General features: G+C 38.0%; 2 protein-coding genes across 4 annotated transcripts; both read right to left on the bottom strand.

Moving 5' to 3' along the window:
- Window positions 1-294: 294 nt before the first annotated feature.
- Window positions 295-5,904, bottom strand: LOC116214142 (uncharacterized GPI-anchored protein At1g61900). 2 transcript variants are annotated; one of them, XM_031549462.1, is made up of 8 exons: window positions 5,630-5,904; window positions 4,699-4,816; window positions 3,533-4,390; window positions 2,187-2,432; window positions 2,064-2,078; window positions 1,390-1,533; window positions 997-1,044; window positions 295-605 (listed from the first exon to the last, which is right to left on the bottom strand). In XM_031549462.1, exons 2-8 carry the CDS (start codon window positions 4,730-4,732, stop codon window positions 529-531), a joined length of 1,422 nt encoding a protein of 473 aa, XP_031405322.1. In that variant the 5' UTR covers window positions 4,733-4,816; window positions 5,630-5,904; the 3' UTR covers window positions 295-528. The 2 variants fall into 2 exon arrangements, with proteins under 2 accessions (XP_031405322.1, XP_031405320.1); XM_031549460.1 differs by having other exon boundaries at window positions 1,390-1,536.
- Window positions 5,905-7,123: 1,219 nt separating this feature from the next.
- LOC116213850 (ribosome biogenesis protein bms1) lies at window positions 7,124-18,246 on the bottom strand. 2 transcript variants are annotated; one of them, XR_004158131.1, is made up of 18 exons: window positions 17,874-18,246; window positions 17,479-17,569; window positions 17,102-17,220; window positions 15,850-16,040; window positions 15,561-15,771; window positions 15,119-15,359; window positions 14,512-14,921; window positions 14,218-14,353; window positions 13,823-14,013; window positions 13,363-13,706; window positions 13,036-13,129; window positions 12,722-12,940; window positions 11,870-12,109; window positions 9,860-10,069; window positions 9,184-9,453; window positions 8,369-8,572; window positions 7,571-7,866; window positions 7,124-7,449 (listed from the first exon to the last, which is right to left on the bottom strand). XR_004158131.1 is itself a non-coding variant. In XM_031548945.1 (17 exons), exons 1-17 carry the CDS (start codon window positions 18,168-18,170, stop codon window positions 7,705-7,707), a joined length of 3,630 nt encoding a protein of 1,209 aa, XP_031404805.1. In that variant the 5' UTR covers window positions 18,171-18,246; the 3' UTR covers window positions 7,163-7,704. The 2 variants fall into 2 exon arrangements, 1 of the variants encoding a protein (XP_031404805.1); XM_031548945.1 differs by having other exon boundaries at window positions 7,163-7,866.
- Between the last annotated feature and the right edge of the window lie 1,992 nt (window positions 18,247-20,238).

Genomic DNA, 20,238 nt, shown 5'->3' on the forward strand with positions numbered 1-20,238 from the left:
ATAGGAGAATGGGGTTGAGGGTTATTTTTGCAAACCTCAAGGAGGTTAATTCGTTTTACCCAAAGAGAAAAAAAGGTAGATTCTCAAGGGAACGTTGTACCCGCACCATTACCCTTCCCATAACCCTTTAAAATTTCATATCCCAAGGAATGTTCAAAATTTTCTTTCCTCTCCTTCCCTTTCACCTTAATTCAAACCGTCAAATGTACTGCGCTCATTTGGCAACATTCCCTTAGGATGCGAACTACGGCCTTACAGATTAATTTCGAAAATAAAATCGAACGAAAGCTCAGATGACAAAACAGCGATCAGAGAGAGAAGCAAGGAAGATAAAACAAAAGGGATATGCTTGCTATACAAAAGAAGGCTACTCAAAAAAAGGAAAAAAAAAATGAAAATATACAAAATGGGATATAAGGCCCCCCCCAAGACAAGCCACTCCCATTGTCTACTCACTTTCTTCCCTACAGAAACCCCCTAAAGAAAATTGAGAGAGAATCAGGCAACTAACACCACAACTTCCCCTCTTCAGCACAGCAGCAGTGCACTGAACGCAAAAAATGAAATAATGGGCATAAACTTCTCAGACCTGATTCTGCGAGAACCTGCAGCAAAGCCGTTTCCTTTTCGAGTCAAATCAGAACCTCCGAGGATTGACAAAAGATTCATAAGTTTTATCTCATTGACATATGCTATCCACCTATATCAGAATTAGTGGATACTGAGATTTGTTTGGTTATGGATAACTGTCTACTTTCTAAATTTATTTTTTCCCCCCTTTGCATAAATAAGGAGAAAAGCGTGTGCACATGATTGCTTTTCATGGTCCATTTTTTCTTCACGCCTTTTCCAAGATGCAAGAGAAGGAAAGAAGTTGGGATCAATTTTCCAGAACCAAATGGATCTTGTAAGCAGCCCAACAGGATCTTAGCACACACGACCACTAAATGCTGTAAGACAGAATCAGTATGATCCTTAAATGATCGTAGTACTCACCAAGATTTTTCATATTCTCCGAGGTTGGCAGCGCAGGAAGTGACATCTCTACAAAATGACAAAGCATATGTTAACAAGAATTTGATGAGACAATCTAGAAAGGGAACAGAAACATTGCAGCTCCGAACCTTTACATGAACCATTACATACTTTTCCATTCTCTTCCTAAGCTTACTCTTCTATATAAATTCGATAAGTTTCTGAGTGTACCAGACACCAGAACAAGACTCTGGCTTTTCCTTCAAGTTTTTTTCTTGTTCAAAAGATGACAGTAACACAAACCAAGAAATTTCCATCAAAATCTCGAGAAAAATAACAGAAATAGTCCAACACTAAGATTGTTCTTTTTACCCAGAAGGGGAACCAAAGCACCATTATCCAACAGTGAGTTACCTGGCGCACAGAGAGACAATGACTGCATTGACGAAGAAGAAGGCCATGGAGCTCCAATGTTGTCAGTTAGGTCGCAGGTGAAGCTAAGGCCTGTTGCATTATCGAAAACCACATCTGCAGGCTGGCTCCGGAGTAGACAACCAGCTTCTAGTATCAGGGGGGAAAATAAAAAACATTTCACGATCTTTCTATCCAAAATAAAGGAAATAACTTGGGAGCTAGTGACTAAATCTTCGCATAATGATACACTATTGACTGCATTGCCTACCAAAGATTCACCAAAGAATGTATCCTCCTAGCATCTACCTTTGCCTACCAATTCTCAACACCAAAGGGTAATGGGCATGGGAAATCAACAGATTTACAGCTCTGGGGCTATTTCAGTAAAGCTAGTTTCATCATTCCGCGACAATAGGTTTGCCATAGATCCTAAAAATTAAATTCTTCTAGAAATAATTAGTAGCTTATAGATTGGCAAAGAAAAGCTGGAAAGACTTAATTTTAAGTCATAATGTATATCCTGAACTTTGAGAAACGGGGTCTTACAAGTGAGCATATTTAATGCATCCTCTAATGCACGATACGCAATAAAACTAAAGAAAATGAGATGCCAAAATGTACTAGAAAGATTGACACAGAGAAAGACGAGGCCAGAAATTTGAAAGAGGACAAACCTTGCTGCCCATATGCTGCTTCCCCCAGACCACCCATTGACACATTGAGAAGAAGGATCAGATACTAATACAAAAGCAGCAGAAAGAAGAAATAGAGGATTATGATTCTTCAAGGATAGTTACCTTGAAGACTAAAGTCTTTTAAATCAACATCACAGAGCTCATAAACATTTGCCATAACCCCTCCTTTCCGAAGCATTGAGCCAAACAATGCGGCACAGATTATTGCTTGTTTGTTTGTAATTAGCATTTGTTTTTGGATCCCCAAGATGTAGGAATTGAGCGAGCTGCAGCAGAAAGGGCTGGGAGCAGCCACATTTCTGCATGCATTGATTACTTCTGTGGGTTGCTTGAGTTCCAGTGGGCAAACTGCAAGTGCAGAACTCTCATCAGTATTTGAGGAAATTTTAACCAATAGTTTTTCTTTTCTCCTGTACACTTTACTAAAATGGTTCCATGCTAAGGCATAATTTGCTAAATTAATGCATTTACTGATATATAAGATTGTTGAGTTAATCGGAATAAGCGTTCTAATTGATAGTAGAGCACTTAACAACATCCTACCTGCAAATGACCTAAAATTTTATTTTTTACCGCTGTAATGCAAGAAAATAAGGATATATTACACTTGAACAGAAGGAAAAAAGAATGGAACTTGGGATAGCAGGTGCTCCTACGTTTAACCATGTTCCTCTCATGTTATTTTTAATTCAGTCACTCTTTTTGACAAAGTTTAATATGGCATGGGCAAATTTTGGTGTTTAACAGACAGGATGGCCAAGTGATCTATGGCGTCAGAGTCAAGTTTTGGTCCTCGTGAGAGAGCGTGGATTCATATCCTACTTCTAACATCCTTTAACTAATATATATAATTCTGTTAAAATGGAAGCGAGACAAAATACAGATGCTACACACTTCACAATAGCAGAGAAACAGATTATGGAAGTGTGCTCGAGGAACTTATTTATCTCATGAAAACACTTGGCAAAGCCAGTTACCAACCGAAGGTTTAAGGCAATTTTACATAAGTGCACTATGACTGAGATAGAGAAATGAGAAATGAACAGGCTTCTGCCATATTTAACATGGTCAAGACTCATGAACAGGCTTCTACCATACTTAACATCTCAAGAGCACTCATAAAAGCTTCTGCTGAAACAAGGAACATTTTATAATATCTTGGGTCCCTTCATTCAATAGCTAGAGATCCACCAATTTTTATTATCCCTTCAAATTGAAGGTTGGCAAGAAGAGGCCGCTTAGCAAACTCTTTTTTTTTTTTTTGGGGGGGGGGGGGGGGGGGGAGATAAATAAAGGAATAGGGTGTGATTGAGAAGATTTGAACCGAGTCCCATCAACCGAATTGGGAGATATTGTACCACTTCCACCATACACAGCCTAGTTAGCAAACTTGTAAAGATGCTAAAGTGAAAAAGCAGGGAAAGGCATAAGGGATGATGCATTCATACCTTTGTTGACCTTGCATGAAGACAATATTCGGAAGGCAGTATTAGCATCATCTGATGAGAGCTTCCGCGAGATGTACGAATAAACCACCCCTTTACAATCATTTAGAACATCAACGTGATTGTTAGATTGAGGCAAAACATCCTTGTTTTCATTAATACCTAACTGCCCTCCGGAGATCCTAAGGGCAGCCTCAGCAATAGCAGGTTGACAGACTGGTCTGCAGCACTCCTTAAGAGGATCTATAGAGCCACAGGCATCAAGCAACTTGCTTGTGTTCACTGTCTTTTCAAAGGTTGTCACATCATTCACAGGACAGGACCCACCGGTGAGGTTTGAGGACTTGACGGAGCAAAGAGCAGGAATCGTACCGTTTGCTCCCCTGCTTACTAATATACTCACAATGTCGGAAAAACAATCACCAGCAACTGCATTCTGAACTACCAGCTTATCTGAAGAGCTGCTGTAAAAGCCCTGGAATATATGGACTAGGCTATTGAACTGAGGGCAGCATATAACATTTCCTACAAGTGGGGCAAGGACAACAGAGCAATCGGAGGCTGTCTTCGTCAATATATCTGAGACGGCAGAGAAATTTACAGGGCATTTCCCAGTTAGAACTGGTTCATAAGTTGGAGGGAAATTCGGGTACAATGGTGATGAAGATTCATTCTGGACAGGGAAATGCGGGATAACAGAGGGAGAAATTTCTATCGGGTAAAAGGTCCCGCTGGTGGGTGGCGTAGCTAACTCAGTTGTCGAGATTTTACGGCTTAGCCCAATATGCCTTTCCAATGAAACTGAATCTTGAATTCTAGATAGCAAGATGATCAATATCAATAACTGATGGCACATAAAACCTGCAAGAACAAAATATTAGTTAACATGGTTTCAGAAGGAAAAGGAGAAGTTCAACAAAGGAAGTCATTTCATCTAAATGTTCTTATTGGCAATATTTTATTAATCCAATTGAGCTATTACTTCAGAATATAAATACTACAAAACAAGGAAAACTAATTGTATGATTTTGGGATATCGTCTCTCTTCCTCCCAGTTTACCTCTTACGAGCATCTTCTCTAGATTTGATTTTCAAATGTTCTCATGTATTCCTGGTTTCCACTTTGTTGTAAAGCATGTTGTTCCTTAAGAATAGAATACAGAACTCACCCTTGAGACGAGAAATGGTTTGAAGATGATCCATGGTTTTACCACCTATACTGCAGGATCAAGCTCCACAACATACAGCAATGGAATCAGCAGATGGTTCACTTGATAGGAAAATTACCTACACCCGAAACAAAAGTTAAGACACAATTGAGAGAGAGAAGGGAGACAAACTCCTCTAACACAAACATTGAATTTCAACAAAAAGAAAAGCACCAGTTTTCTACCTATTTACTTGTAGTTAATCCTTGTTTATAAACGTGCTATCAGGATGAGTTAACACAAACTGTTGAACTCATAATTAAGTTCATCGTAAGATATAGTTTCAACGCAGGGTTTGACTCTATATATTAAATAAATAAATAAATAAAGGATGACCAAAAGGAGTTGGAGTCCAAAACCAAAGAGGATCTTAAATATAAGATCCCTCTATCTTATCCTCCATTTTTCAAATTTCCGCACCCACCATGTACAGTATAAGATAGTAAACAACCAAAAGAAGAAAAAATGTCCAGAAATTCGAGGAATCTAAAACCCACTGAATAAACATATAAGTAAATGGATAAAATTATTCGCATGAAGATAGCTGTCTTTCTCAACGAACTCTCAGCTGATAAGTAGGAAAAGGGGCAAAACAAAAACCTAGGAAAAAGGAAAGACAAAATGTTCATCTGTCTACGTTACCAAATAAGCACAAGGAACTCTTCAATTTCGGGAAATTCTTGACGGGTAAAAAAGAGGAAATCAAAATGCAACTTCAGCAGAGCATCTACATCATTGCTCTAATACCCAACAAGACAGAAACATAAATTTTACTAATTCAAGCTCAGTTAAGCTATAACAAAATCATTCAACACCAGAGCGCAAGAACCAAAAAGATGCCGAACTCAGCTTCAGTTAGCAACTAAAGTGGGAGAAAAGACTTCCGCCATACCTGAAGACGTAGGACCCATGATGAATGCTGAGCGAACATAAGAAATCCAGCTGATCCTTAGGGTTTTAGGACCGAAATGAAGGTGAAATTGCGACCAATTTGGAAACTTCAGCAGTGGATCGAGCGAGAGGAAGTAAAGTAAAGTTCAGTGGGGAGCAAATCGATGAAACCCTAACTCGAAGCTCAGCTCATGCACCCTAACAGAGTATGCAAGTGAGAGAGAGAGAGAGGGAGAGAGAGAAATCTGAGACAAGAAGACAATATCATCGGACTGTCTGTCAATGGTAAAAAAGGAAGGGCCTATAATAATACGACCATATAATTATTAATTTTTTCTTTCTTTTTTTTTGGAGAAAATAAATATAATATTAATTTTTAGGGGAAAAACGAAAAAGTCATTAATTCCAGTAGTAATACTAATATATACAAAATAATTATTAGAAAAATCTTATTGTTTATTTTATTAAATAAAATAAGGGGTTAGTAGGTGATTAATTAAAGCGAGGGGTTAGTTAACTACTCTTTCTCTTTTAGACCGGGCTACCTGAATCGGCTTCTTCATTTCTAAGTTTGCCAAATATATCCAAAAGTGGAAAAGAGACCGGAAAATAATTTTGAGTTGCTAAAAATTTACGATAAATTCTCTAGTGATCATATCTCCCTACGTGTTATAAGAAAGTACCAATCAAATTGTAACAAATCAACCAATACAAGTTAATGACGTGAATAATACGTCGTAATTGTAGCTCTTTCTAATTGTTTTTATTAATTCTAGGTAAAATGATTAAAACCTTTTGTCATTTTTATTCAGATATAAAATAAATTTTTTTCTCCTTCAAAACGAGAAAAAGTCTTTGTTTGAGAAGCGGAGGTTGAATTATTCTAATGAAGTGTCAATGTTCTTCTTCTTCTTCATGAGAATCCAATGTGACTGGGCCATCCTAATTCCTCTTTCATTTTACTAATCTATTTATTTATTTATTTATTTGTCAAGTTGGCTCGCATATCCATCTATACCTATATTCAGATTTAGGGCCATAATATATATAATATGGACAAGTAATACCTAACCAGTGAAATTATTAACGATCATGTGCTTTACTTATTGCATTGCATTATTTCAGTCAAAATAATACGGTCGATATAATAATTTAGATAAATACACAGTGGCTTAGATAGACTGAAAAACCCAAAGAAATTCGGAGGCAATGTGGATAACTGGGGGCTATCCGAATTATCGATAATGTCTCCTAACTTCTAAACAGATACGATAATGCACGCGCCCAAAAAATTTTAACGGGCACCTGATACTAAACACCGCAAGTTTAACCAGATCGCAACATATGTTGCAAAGATGTATAATCCGAATGTTCATTTATATCGAAAGGAAAGACATTGATAATATCCTTAGTAGTTCATATCACATCTCAAATCAGAGCTACTTTGAGCTGAAACGAAAGCTGGCAAATATGATTTATGTCCTGCTCTACATCCTTCTGGTTTGAAACTTAATAAACTCTTGTACCCACAATAGATTCGAAAGAACTACGAATCCGAAGATGGATGGCCAATAAATGGCGTTGATAAGGTGATGAAGAAAATCTTGAGATACAAATGAAATTGCTATCAATTTCGATAACGCGACAGCTACGAGGAGTCAATGTTTGCGTAAAACAGAGTTGCTACAATATTAGAGATCTCCATAGACATCCCATCTTAGCTTATAAGTCACAGTTACTCCCAGTTCCCTCAGAAGTGATCAAAACATTTTCCCGCCTTGAAGCACGAGTAGGAGCACCGAGGGTTTCTCTCCGACTCGCCTGTAATCAAGTCAGGCTTTTCAGTTTCAACAGGTCAAAAAATATTCACATGTAAAAAAGTACTGAGTGAAGCATCGAAGGGTTCTCGAACAGGTCAGGAGGCATTCAGGGAGATAAATACATCAATATGACGGTTATTGCAGAAACTCCGGGTAACGCTCCTCCGATCCGATTTTCTACTGGAAAAGATTTCAGCAGCAAAAGGCACATCCTGATGCAGGCAATATTGATGGAGGTAATAGACAAAACAATTCATTAGTGTGATTTATTCCGAGGTATCTTCTTCCGCTTCTCTTGCTCCCTGTATCTCTCGCGCCGCTCCTCTCTCTTGCGCTTTCTCGATATCTGCTCGTCCTTCGCCCTCTCTGCTTCGAGCTCCTTCCTCTTTTGCTCCTCCTTGAGCTTCCGCTTCTTCATCTGTACAAGAATAAGATTTTCCAAGACATGGTTAGAATTATCATACTGCTTATTTCTAAAAGTAGCATTAATAATGTATGGAGTCAAAAAGTAAGGAGACGGATATTAAAACAATCACTTGAAAATGTTGTCAAACTCAGAAATACGGCCAAATTCAAGGAACCACCAGACCAAATGCATCAAACAGAGGCTCAACAACTAGGATACTCGATTCCCTTGGTGCAATTTGAACATAAGACTGATGTTTTCATTAGGTTCTAAGGTAAAATTATAAACCAGTCCCAAATTGTCACAGTTTGACATGATTGTCCTGACATGCCTATTGTGACCAAAGGATAGAATTTCTCTGACATAAGCCATCTCAACTGAGTCAACTTCTCACATATAGATGCTGACTAATCGATAAGCGATAAATCAATGCTATTACACATTTTCAAAGTACAAATACCAAATTTATTCCCTTGAAATAAATGCAAACTTCATGTCTAATTGCATATTGTACCTTCTCGTGTCTAATCAGTTGCAGGTGTTGTACAAAAGCATGGACTTTTCGCTCATGTGGCTCCATAACAACGGCTCTTTTATTCTCGAGAAGTGGCTGCTTCCTGCTGGGGACATTCTTGGGCTTCGATGCAAATGGTAGAGCTGCTTGCAGTGATTTAGGAATCACCACTGGGTTGAATTTCCTCGACTTCCTCTCAATTGGCTGTCACAAAAAACCAGAATCAGCAATGAATAGTGTCAACATAAAAACCAAATGCATCAGAAAAAGAACAGATTGCTATGCACATTTATCTGCACCCTACAGCCACGCATAAAGAGCATGTTGAAATTTCAAGAGCACCCGAGAGCATTTATTTTATGCAAGTAATAGGCACAATCATGAGCCTTGTGATGAAATTTTCGTTTTAAAATGAAAAAGGTGGGCCATGGACCATTTTGTTTTTCTTGGCCCTGGACTACGCCGTCGCTACAGTAAGATTCCATTTAGGCTAAAAGTTAATGAAAGTCCTTAGATATTGTGCATCCAACTGACTTCTAGCTTAAAGAAAAGAGGGAAATGATACTCAAGGCGGCACTAATATAATAAACAAAGAGAAATTAACAAGGGAAAAGCTATAAGAATTTGCTCTCATTAGAAACAGAGAACTAATTTCTGAAGCAATAAGACTATTCATGAGAACAGCACAACTAAAAAGTTCTTTACTCATCAAATCCTACATTATATATCCTAAAAGTTCACATAATAACATCACTAGAACATGGCGAAATATATATATATATATATATATATACTGCTGGCCCTTGGAAGTATACCTTGTAGAGAGAATCCTTGTTTATGGGAATCGGGATGTTGTTTTCTCTCCTAAGTTCGGCAATGGTTTTCATTCCTTGCCATGTCAGAGAACGAGGCTGCAAGGCTGTAGTCAATGGATTATAGAAGCGAGGGACTTCGACTTGGGTCCATGCGCGAAGAAAGACAATATCACTCATGAGAATCTTGTCCTCAAAGGTACACCTCGCAATCCCTTCTCGGAGTTGTCCTCCTTTCTTTTTTGGCTGATTACCAACTTCCTCTTTTGCTGCCTGCAGAGGTAGTACAACCAAATATTAATGGACTTCACAGATACACAAATTAGATGAATCCAATATCTGAAAACAATCGTAACCATCAAAATACATCAGACATAAAAGAGTAACTTAAGCAGAGATAATAAAATATTCTCTGCAGAGAAACAATACCTTAATCAATTCTCACTAAAGCAGAAAGGTTCAGTTCATAGGACAGCTTATGGAAGCTAAAGCAATCAAATTGAGCACTGTGAGATTGCACAAGTTGAAATAACAAGTGTGACACTACCGGCCATGACGAGAAGTCCGGACAAATTCAATTTCAGTTTTTTCTCCTTTGGATGCTCATTCTTGACAGTAGTGAAAGCAACATGTAGCAGTAACTGGATGTACATCCATGAACTTTATACGACAAGCTTACCTTTTTCACCTGCCCACGAATCCCACTCACAGTTCGAACTGCTGCACCTTCAAACCTTGCAATCTCAAGATCTGAAGTAAACATATCCTTTACAAGGGCAGTCTTCTTGAAAATCTTGCAAGGGTAACCGACCAGCTTTATTTTCTTCATTATCCGTGCCGCATGGTTAAATTCAAGAATCACTGCAGTTGCTGTTATTCGAAATGCTGCCTAAACAAATAGAAAGATTACAGCTGATCAGGAACTGATGATGGAGTAAATAAGAAATCATTTGATCAGCAGAATCTCACGGCAATATTTGGGATAGTTACTGGGTAATAATCTCAAGGTAGCTCATATATCTATTGTTTTATGTGTTGCATTAAAGAAATAAACTATCAGATTTGTAGGCAGCAGTAAGTCGAAGTAAAAAACAACTAGAAATACTATGGAGGCTCCACATTCCATTCCCAGAACCAACTTTTATTATTCAATGTGCAAAAGAATTAAATCATGCTTCCACACAAGCATTTTAGCTTGAGATCATCTACAGCTCACTTTTGATCACTCCTTTATATTCGCAATTTTAATTATTATGAATGAGATGCGCATGTGTGGAAATACATTGTTCGTATCATTAGGATCACCAATTCCAATAAACACATTAGCTCGCCCGCCTTCTTATTAGCACGTGTGAATATGTCATTTTAAAAGATGCATATGAATGCACTGTCAAGAAATTTAACCCTAAATTAAACAGACAATCATTTTGTGCAAACTCAAGTTCCTTTGGTCTAGTTGTGCTCTGGATTAGAAAAACCAAACCATCAATTAGCACAACTTATAGAGAATCTCAAATTTGAATCAAACTTAATAATTATCACTGGGACACCACGAAAGCTAGTTGATTGAACTCCTGACAGTTTTCTGAAACAGTTAACTGAAGTAACGGAAACACGTGCTGCTGAGATTCCTTCAAGTACATTCCAAATTGCTAGTAAAAAAATAATGTCCGACACGCATGAAGATAATCTCATTTACTACATCTTAAACCCAAAAAAAAAAAACAAAAGACAAAATCTCATTTACTACATCATTATGCATATTTTTATATTAGAGGAAAATAATTTGTTAAAACCCAAAAAACCATACAAAAACCACACCTTTTTCATAGTTTATTACAAGTATAATCCTTTGCGCATCGTGATTTTGTTTGGATCTTACATGAACTGCAAAAAGTTTCATCTGTATATACATCAAATATTATAATTAATGAAAAACAAATACAGAAAGCAAAAGATATGTCTAAACAAATAAAAACGATATAAGGTTTTGAAAGAATGCAGCTGCACCTTAGGTTAAGAGGAAGAATTCGGTATATGTAAAGGCTGGAAACTTCATCATTGAGGCTATGAGTCAAAAAATTGGAGCAAACTTTGCATATCAAATGAAAAGATGAAGAGCTGGAAGAACATCGAGAAATAGATTGAGTAGATGTGTTTATTCTCATGAAATACATACACGTTGCAGATTTTTATACTTAAATAGCCATTATATTCTATAATATATTGATGTATTTCTTAGATGCAAAACAACGAAGTCATTAAAAGATTAATTTCATAACTTGATGAAGGGTAAGAATTCAAATTTGTCTGGAATTCGAAAGAACGGAAATGCAATTAAAACTAGTCTAGATACATCAGATAATAAGTGCAGTCTAGATTCAGAGGAATTAGAAGTCTGTGTAGATATACATTGAAAGACTGAAAATGGTCCAGAACATCTACAAGGTAGAAAATGAATTTAAATACGTCTAGTTAAAAAGGGTAAACAAGGTATTACGAAAAATCAACAAACATCTCTTTAAGTTATGTACTTTTATAATAGTAATGATACTAATCATTCAACAGGAAATTTGATTAAACGAGCAAGCATCAAAACTACAAGTATTGAAAATATGGCCCAACAGATGGGCTAAATACAGCTTAGGAAAGCTTGTTAACAATGTAAACTCAGTATGATGCATCATACCTGATTGTTTGATAAGCTTTGGACCGCAATAACCCCAGTATTGGGTGGTGCAAGCGGACCCCAGAACATGGCAAGACAATGCATATGCTCTGGTGTGTATTTCAGCATGCGATTCCTTCCATTGCGATCCTCAATAGCATAAATTGGTATTGTCTGGTAACGCCTCCAACCAATGGAGACAATTATGGGATCTCTGGTCTTCAGAACTTTCTTGTGCCACCTGTGCTTCTTTAACCTTGCCTGGAACATTAAGGAATAATAATCAAATGAAATCTTGAATAAGTTTGGCTTGAGATTAACTGTGAAATTGATCCCACTTCTGGGTTTGTTCTTGACATTGTCGAATGTCGCAGAAAAAAAATTCCTAAAACATTGACATTCCAAGGACAACTGACCAGGAAGGCAGCTCTAGCAGTGGCCAAACTACAAAAACAAAATTTACTTTTCACGTACTGGTACCTAAACTTAATTAAGCAATTGCTTCATGATAGTATTTTTTTTTCTTTATGTATCAATTAATTTGCATTTTTCACTCCAGGAAGTGACAAAAGTACATTCCAGTCCTAGATCGTCATAGCAAAGCCCCAGGCACAAGGATCACCAAGCAAGCAGGTGTAACAACTAATCTTTACTGCTTATCAACCACATACTTTGTTGAAGAAAGTACAACGAAAGAATCAACACCACGTCCTGTATAGCTGTCGGATAGAAAATACAACCCTTAATCTATATGCGATATTAATATCAACCAGACAATTTGCAAGGACACGTCATGGAGATGGAAATTCTTTTGGAAGAATTGTGCACAAAAGAGAAATAATGGAATAATCTACAAGTTATTTCCAATCTAACCTGCATGTAGCCAGTACTCTCCTCGCCATAACCAACTCCACCAACCAGTACAGGGTGGCAGGGATCAAAATGTTCAACCATCTCATAAGGAACATCATGAATCTCCAGCCTCAAGTAGGTCCCTGTTCGGAAACCCTCTATCTCTATCCGAGTCGTCTCATCCAAGTCGTTAAGCTCTGCTATGTTCATCTGCTTCCGAAGTTCAATCTCCTCCTTTAACTGGAAGGTTAATATGCATAGACTGGAGATTATTATTTAACCCAGTTACCACCAAAAAAAAAAAGACATTCTGATTATCGATTATAACAGTTTACCTTGTCAAAATAGCCACCTTCATGTGCTTTACTGTGGTGAAATTCTCCAACCTGTTTGTCATCATCATCCTCTTCTGGTGCTTCTCCATCATAGGTAGACCATAGTTAAGGGAAACAATATAATAACAAGATAAAAAATTAAATACCAGTTGAATGACTAAAGGAAGAGAGCCAGCATATAACGAATTGTCCCTAGCCACTTATCTAAACCTCAACAAAGATATGGACACGATACTGCAGCGATTGGCTCCATAACCAAGCCTCCTGCAAATACAAACGGGCAATAAAGCAATAAAATTTCATCTGGGCATTAAGTGTAAAGGATATAGAGAATCAAACTTTGCCCGAAGAGCAAGTTTTTTCAGCCTCCTCTCCTCAATCACTGCATCATCCTCCATTTGCATAGCCTTTTTTTCAGATTCCTCCGCTTGGTCATCTCCATACTTCTCTCCAGTTTCCAAATCTTCGAAGTCACCAAAAACATCATCATCAACTTCTTGGTTATCCTCTGACATTTGATTTCTGAAAGCACCCTTTGACCAATCTCCAGTAACAAAACGGTCACGAATACTTTCAACAGCCTCTTCATCTTCCCACTTTTTCAGGCTTCCAACAAACTTTGAACAGTCTTCTCTGTTAATGTCTTCAGCAGCTAAATCTTCTCTCACATTCTGCAACGTTAGCAGGAGAAGCCAAAGATTCTATTACTCACTTATGCTTAGCAATCCATGGAAGAAGTCTAAAAACTGTTCAATGTTAAGAAGTATTGCTAGCATAGACAAAATACCTTTCTTCCTTCTCCCTTTGGCTTGAAAAATTCCTCTTCCTCGCTGTCTGCATCTTCCTGTCCTTCATTTACAGAAGTTGATACTGCAGCAGTTGTCCCATAGATAACATGCATAAGATTCCTATGTTGCCTTGAGACTGTCCTCTCCACCAAAAATTCTTTCCACTTTGAAACATTACCCATATCCTCTTCTACAAGGTAAACAACAGTAAGCATTAGCAGCCGAAGGAAATGTTTCATGGGATGCCTCAAATGCATCTAAGCAGTAACAGCTTTCAGAATCATCTATTACTTTTTGAGAACCATCTTTTGATTGCTACAGATAATGGATGTAACCCATCCACAATAATTGGAAGATAAAAATAATTTGCAGAACTAAATACGACCCTCCATACCATTATCCCCTACATCATCATCATCATCATCTAAAACGTCAGAATCAGATGACTTATTATCCTCATCACTAAGATCTTCATCATCTCCGGGAACATCATCCTCATTATTGTCATCTTCATTCTCTCCATCGGAATCCTGATGCAATAAACACGAAAGAAATGAGTTTATCAGGAACAGGTAAAGTTTGAATACAACTTTAAATGAGAAATAAACACAAATGGCCACATGTAAGATAGCATTAAAAAAAAAAAAAAGAGATACTGCTCAGTCCAACAAATTTATAGAGTTCTTACTGCATCTAAGTCCCCATAATCAGCATCACCTCCGAAAATAGCTTTCCTCCTCATCCTTCCCCCATGAAACTCAACATGTTCTGTAAAGCCATCTTTAATAAAGGTTTGTTTCATTGATTCGTTGGCATTATCATATTCATCCTGATCAGAAGATTCTGAACCATCCACATTCTCAGCATCAGTCTCACCAGATAAAGAATCTTCTCCGGATTTTAGATAACCTAGAGGCTCCATTTCATGACCCTGAGCCACAGCTTGCTGCATATCCTTTGCTTCCCCATTAGCTTTCGAGAAGACATCAGGTTTCCGTCCGAATAGGTCAATAAAACTCTTCTCTAGCTTTTCATCAACTGAATATTTTGTGTTCTGGAGTGACCTCACCAAAACCTCACCCACATCTGGTTCCTTTCCTAATGAAAGGGAAAATTGAGAAGGTATCAGAAAGGCTCCATGCTAAAGTTTAAAAGGAAAAGCATTATAGAGAAGAAAAAGCATATAACAGAGTTTATTAACGGATTAGCAAGAAAGGATTGATAAAGCTAGATCTATATTGACAGGAAAAGACTACAAAAAGTATATCAAGTGAACTTTTAGAAGGAGGAAAAACCTTTTCGATTGACTTCCCCATTTTCCTCATCAGTTTTTGAAAACTGAACAAAGTGATCATTAATATTGATGTAGACAGCATCCTTGTCATAGAGGAGGTCACCAACTCCAGACATAGGTGCATAAAATAACTTTTCCTTTTCTCGGAGTCCCTTCTTTTTGGCTGCTGATGGCAAAGGACAAGGATCAGCTAAGCTTGTCACCCCAGCTAAACTATAATCTCCAACTCCAGCAATATGCACCTAATCCACAAGTGACCATCGCATTGTTGTTATTTGTTGCACGCGAATCATAAAAAAAACCTTAATCAGACTCCAAGAAAATGCCCAAATTTGAAGGAAGCATTGAAATATCACTACCAAAAGACAAAGCCTGAATGCAGAATTTCGAAAAAAAATACAAATGCATAGGAAGTAAAAATTAATAAAATGTTGAACAAATACCGTTGCGCCCCTTTTCAAATTGCAGCCCCGTAAATAACCATAAAGAGTAACATTTCTGTCGCATTTGCTATTTTGCTGCACTCTTTCAGGAGGAGTGACATCTTCAAAACGATCAGCTAGAATATATGGATGAGCACTTCTCCAAGACGAAGGACGGAATTTCATAACAGAAATGAACCGCGCAAGATTGTGAACTTCGCGTTTAAGGTACCTGTTCAATCATAAGGTATCATAAACCAACTGAAGCACAAATGAGCATATTATACGAGTCTTATGATAGAGTACTCACTTTCCATGAATTAGACCAGACAAGTAAAACAGTTTTGATCCCTGATAAGTCTCAGTCCAGAAACGATGCTTGAGTCGCTGCTTTGTTTTCTTAAGTTTCTTCGGATCCTTAAACTTATCAAGGTGAGTAAGGACACCCATGAGATTTGGGCGCCCATGAGTGTCCAGAATGTTGAGAAATTCAAATGTTTCCTGAAAAGAGCCAACAATGACATTAAAAGCATATAATACCGCCTCCTCAAGTCAAACTCATAATACAATAGCGAAGAATGGATTCACATTCTATGATACAGCATTATCTGTTCAACTAGAGTAAAATGATACTCTTGCGTCCAACTTAGTATATCATCTATCTGCAAAGGTCCTCCATGATGAACAAGACAGGAAAAATTTGAATCTATTTGGAGGGAAATTCATAACAATAAGCTTTAGGGCAAAACAAGAATGGCAAATCTACTGACATGGCTTCAAAAGAAAAAAGCAGGCATTCAATCAACTGCATGAGGATCACCAAAGATAACAAATTGACAATTGAACGAAAGAAAGATTCACCTATGGGAAGAATGCAACAATTCTCTTAGAGATAAATGGGCTTGACATAATTTTAAATTATTAAGGTATCAGTAGTGCTAGCGAATGCACCAACTGGGACTGAACCCTCTAACCTAGAATGTATACAAAAGGAATCATGAACAAGGAGAGAACCTAACTGCCACGACAGCCAGAGGTTTAATAGCATCTCAATTGCCAACAAACTGTTCATCCTCATCTATCAGTAAAAATGGGTCACAGTGTCTCTAAGGAACATGACAGCATTGACTATTGCGAGCATACAACTCAGCGAAGAAACTTCCATGTCTTGAAAGGGACATGACATTACTGGTCATCAAGAGCATACAGTCCATGGAAGAAACATACTTTCTCCTGACTGGAAAAAAGTCCCACAATCTATTTTACCAAAAAATAGAAAAAAGGGGAGGAAGAAAGCCTGTTCTAGGCAGCATCCCCCGATTGAGCAAAGAACATTTGTTCAATTAGATTAACTTACATATTCCAGACAAGGCATCAAGCGCATGGATCAACCACATCTCCAGTTTAAGCACCTAACATTTCTTCTTGCCTAGTAACTCCCTAATATCTACCTAGAATTTCGATAATACACGTAAAAGGTACTTAGAGGATGTCTTCATGGTATTATATATTACTGAACAAGGATTGCAAAGAAATAATCAAAGCACATGACAAGAGCTCACCATTTCAAAGCCATAACTTCCGTCAATAAGCAGTAACGCTAGATCGGCGAACTTGGCGGCATCAATCATGCCATTGATATCATTTGGGCACTCCACAAATTGCACCCGCCTTTGCTTGCCTAATACATTAAATAAATTATATTACAAAAACAAAAAAACTGTAAAAGTCAACATAATATTATAAAGCAGATTCTAGACTGTGCATCATAGAAGAAGACAGGCTATAAGCAATCCCTTTATACATTATTCCAAATTAAAACTCTAAGCAATCCAGGACATAGTAGTTGCCATTCTATAGCAGCTGCGATTAAAAGGAATCATCCACTGATTCTCAAATTGACTGACAATATTATAATATGTAGAGAGCAAAAACTAACCAGACACAATGGTAATGGGTCCTCGAACTTCCGGCAAGTTATGCTTAGTGTAGTGCTTCACGAGGGACCTTATCAGAAGTGACTTCCCAACCTGCACAAGGAAAAAAGGTTCAAGACCATCCAACTCAACCAACCACAAACCTCTGGACCAATCCCAAGCTTGAAAATCACAATGTTTAGCATTCAGTTCGTAATGGACCAGCATATGCTGGAATAATGATTCAATTTGGGTCCTGATAATCCCGTGCATCCCGGGGCAATTTGCAAAGGGTGGGTTCAACTCCGCAACAGCAACATATACAAAATGATCGAATCATATCTTTCTCAAGTTTTGTTTTTGGGCTAATTGCTCAGCTCCCTGATACAATATTAAACCGCTGGCATCTCGCCAATACCTTGGGGGGTCCATGAACAAGGACGACGTACGGGGCAGGCTCGCCATAGGTGCGGTCGATGGTTGGGACGTGGAGGCGGCGCTGCTCCTTCTCGACGGAGCGAGACTGCAGCCGCTTGGCCTTGACGGAGGAATTGAAGGCGAATGCCTTGGGGTTCTGCTGCCGCCTCTGCTCCTCGGAGAGGTTCTCCTTGTCGGACTTGGAACCGCCCTTCTTCTTCTTCTTCGCAGACGGCCCGGCCTGCCGCGACCGGTGAGCTTTGTGAGGTTGGCCATGGCTTCCGGTTTCCGCAGCCATTGATTTTCCCTCTCTCGTCCAAATGAGAGGAGACGGAGGAACAAAACCCTAAACCCCTGCAGAGAAGATAACGGAAGGACGCTTAACCGTCAATTGCCGCCGTCAATGACTGAATGTGTATGCAGCAGTGGGGTATTATTTTCCTGCGCCGACGTTCACAAGTGCCGGTCGTGGTTAGTGATGCAATCAAGCCGAGGGCGAGGCCCCCCTTGCAAACAATTGGAGCTCGACTTGACTAAAGCCCGAATACAGCTCGATCTTATTAAGCTCAAGCCGAGATTGCCAAACTCACCTAGCCTGAGTTTGATAATGTTTGACTCAAGAGTTCGAGAGTCTAATCGAACTTAATACTATCATTTATATAAGAGAAAATCTAAAAATTCAAAACCAAAAAACCGAGCCAAACCAATTAGGAAAAATCCAACTAGGAATTTGGGCGGGTATTTTGTTCAATTTTGGGCCTAGGGTCAGGTATCGGATTCTAGAAACCCAACCTGACGGACCCGACCAGAACCGAATTTAAGCATTTATTTATTAAATTAAAAATTGAAATATATAAATGCAATACAGGTTCTCCACAAGGTCACCACCCTTGACAAGGGCCGTCAATGGGGCCACCCCTCTCGATAGAGCACCTACTCCCAACAAAGGCTGGGGGCACGTCGCATTTTCCATCAAATGCGGACAGAGGTAGGTCATATTTAAAATAGAAAAGAGATGTAAGACTGCCTTATAAATTTTTTAAAAAACATAAGCTAAAATTAAAAGGAACCTCAAACATTGCGTTGCGCTAAATTATTTATCTATATCTTCTATATTATACAAGGAAATGGGATAACAATTAAAATAACTTTTCTTATTTCGAAATTGTCCTTTTTAAAAATATAAACTATAAATTTAAGCTGCATAAATTAGGAGAAAGTTATAAGGACAAAATAGTAATTTTAATATTGCTTTTAATCACCCATTTAACCTCCAATTTGCAACTTCCTTCTTCATATTTTCTCTCTTCCACTCTTTCCTCTCTCCCTCTTTCACCCTCTCTCATTCTCTTTTTTCCTTTCCCCAATGTGCACTCTGTATCCGGAAACTCAATTTAACTCCGATTAATCCAGTTAAACTAGGTCGACCTACTAAGAAGTGAAATTTTATTTTTTATTTTCTCTCCAATCTTTTTTTAAAAATTTTATTTAATTACATTTATTAATCATTATTAAGGTAATTACATTATATCGAGAATTTTCAACAAAAAAATTTATGACAGACTATGCATAGCACGGGCATGCATCTTGTACAAATATAAGAAATATAATAATGCTACAAATGAGATGAAAATAAGGTCTTTCATAAGTTTCGCGACACATTTTCATCCATTCATTTTAATATGCCAAAAATTCTTCAATGCCCTTGAAAGCCTCCGTATGTCATATATCACATATGCATGTCATTAACAACCTAAACCTATTTAATTATATATAAACTCTATCTTATTATTTTTATGGTTCAAGTCTACATAATTTACAAATCTAACTATTAGTCGTCCATTAGAAAGAAGAAATCATAAACTATTAAATTAAGCTAGAAGACAGATGAAAGCAACTCTTCACCTCCCCCAACCCTAGTAATCCTTGTCATCTCCTCAACCGAGGTGTTGCTCCCTGTGTCCACATCCCTCCACTTCCATTGCATACAATGGCTCCTTGATACTTAAAAGTTCAAGCTGTTAAGTGTTAATTTCCAAGTCTCATATAAACCAATGAATATTGAGTCATCTTTTCCATGGGGATTAATATCCTCAACACACGTCCTTACATGCAATATGCGATATATTTTTGCTTACATGTTGTCACGTGCCCTTGAACATCCGCCTTCAATAATTGACCTTGAGTCGAGCTCATCTTTCGTGCTTAGGTGAAGGGTACTAACATGAGGCATTCTTTTGGCTACTCTCAGACTTACTAGGCTTGGCGTGGTCTTGGTGAGCATGTGAGCGTGAGCGTAGATACGCTTAACCTGGGCTCTGATACCATATTGAATTTCCATTAGACTCATATGGGCTCATGTCCAT

This window comes from Punica granatum, chromosome 7 (genome assembly GCF_007655135.1).
Source record: "Punica granatum isolate Tunisia-2019 chromosome 7, ASM765513v2, whole genome shotgun sequence".
Taxonomy (NCBI): domain Eukaryota; kingdom Viridiplantae; phylum Streptophyta; class Magnoliopsida; order Myrtales; family Lythraceae; genus Punica; species Punica granatum.

Bases quoted from the DNA above. Each gene is read 5' to 3' on its own strand.
- LOC116214142 (XM_031549460.1), bottom strand. From the start codon at position 4,732: ATGGATCATCTTCAAACCATTTCTCGTCTCAAGG. The intron at 4,391-4,698 runs GTGAGTTCTGTA...TTGTTCTTGCAG, and splicing joins AACCATTTCTCGTCTCAAGG to GTTTTATGTGCCATCAGTTA. The intron at 2,433-3,532 runs GTATGAATGCAT...CTGCACTTGCAG, and splicing joins TTCATGCAAGGTCAACAAAG to TTTGCCCACTGGAACTCAAG.
- LOC116213850 (XM_031548945.1), bottom strand. From the start codon at position 18,170: ATGGCTGCGGAAACCGGAAGCCATGGCCAACCTCACAAAGCTCACCGG. The intron at 14,014-14,217 runs GTATGGAGGGTC...TTTACCTTGTAG, and splicing joins TGATGATGTAGGGGATAATG to AAGAGGATATGGGTAATGTT. The intron at 12,941-13,035 runs GTAAACTGTTAT...TTAACCTTCCAG, and splicing joins AAGGTGGCTATTTTGACAAG to TTAAAGGAGGAGATTGAACT.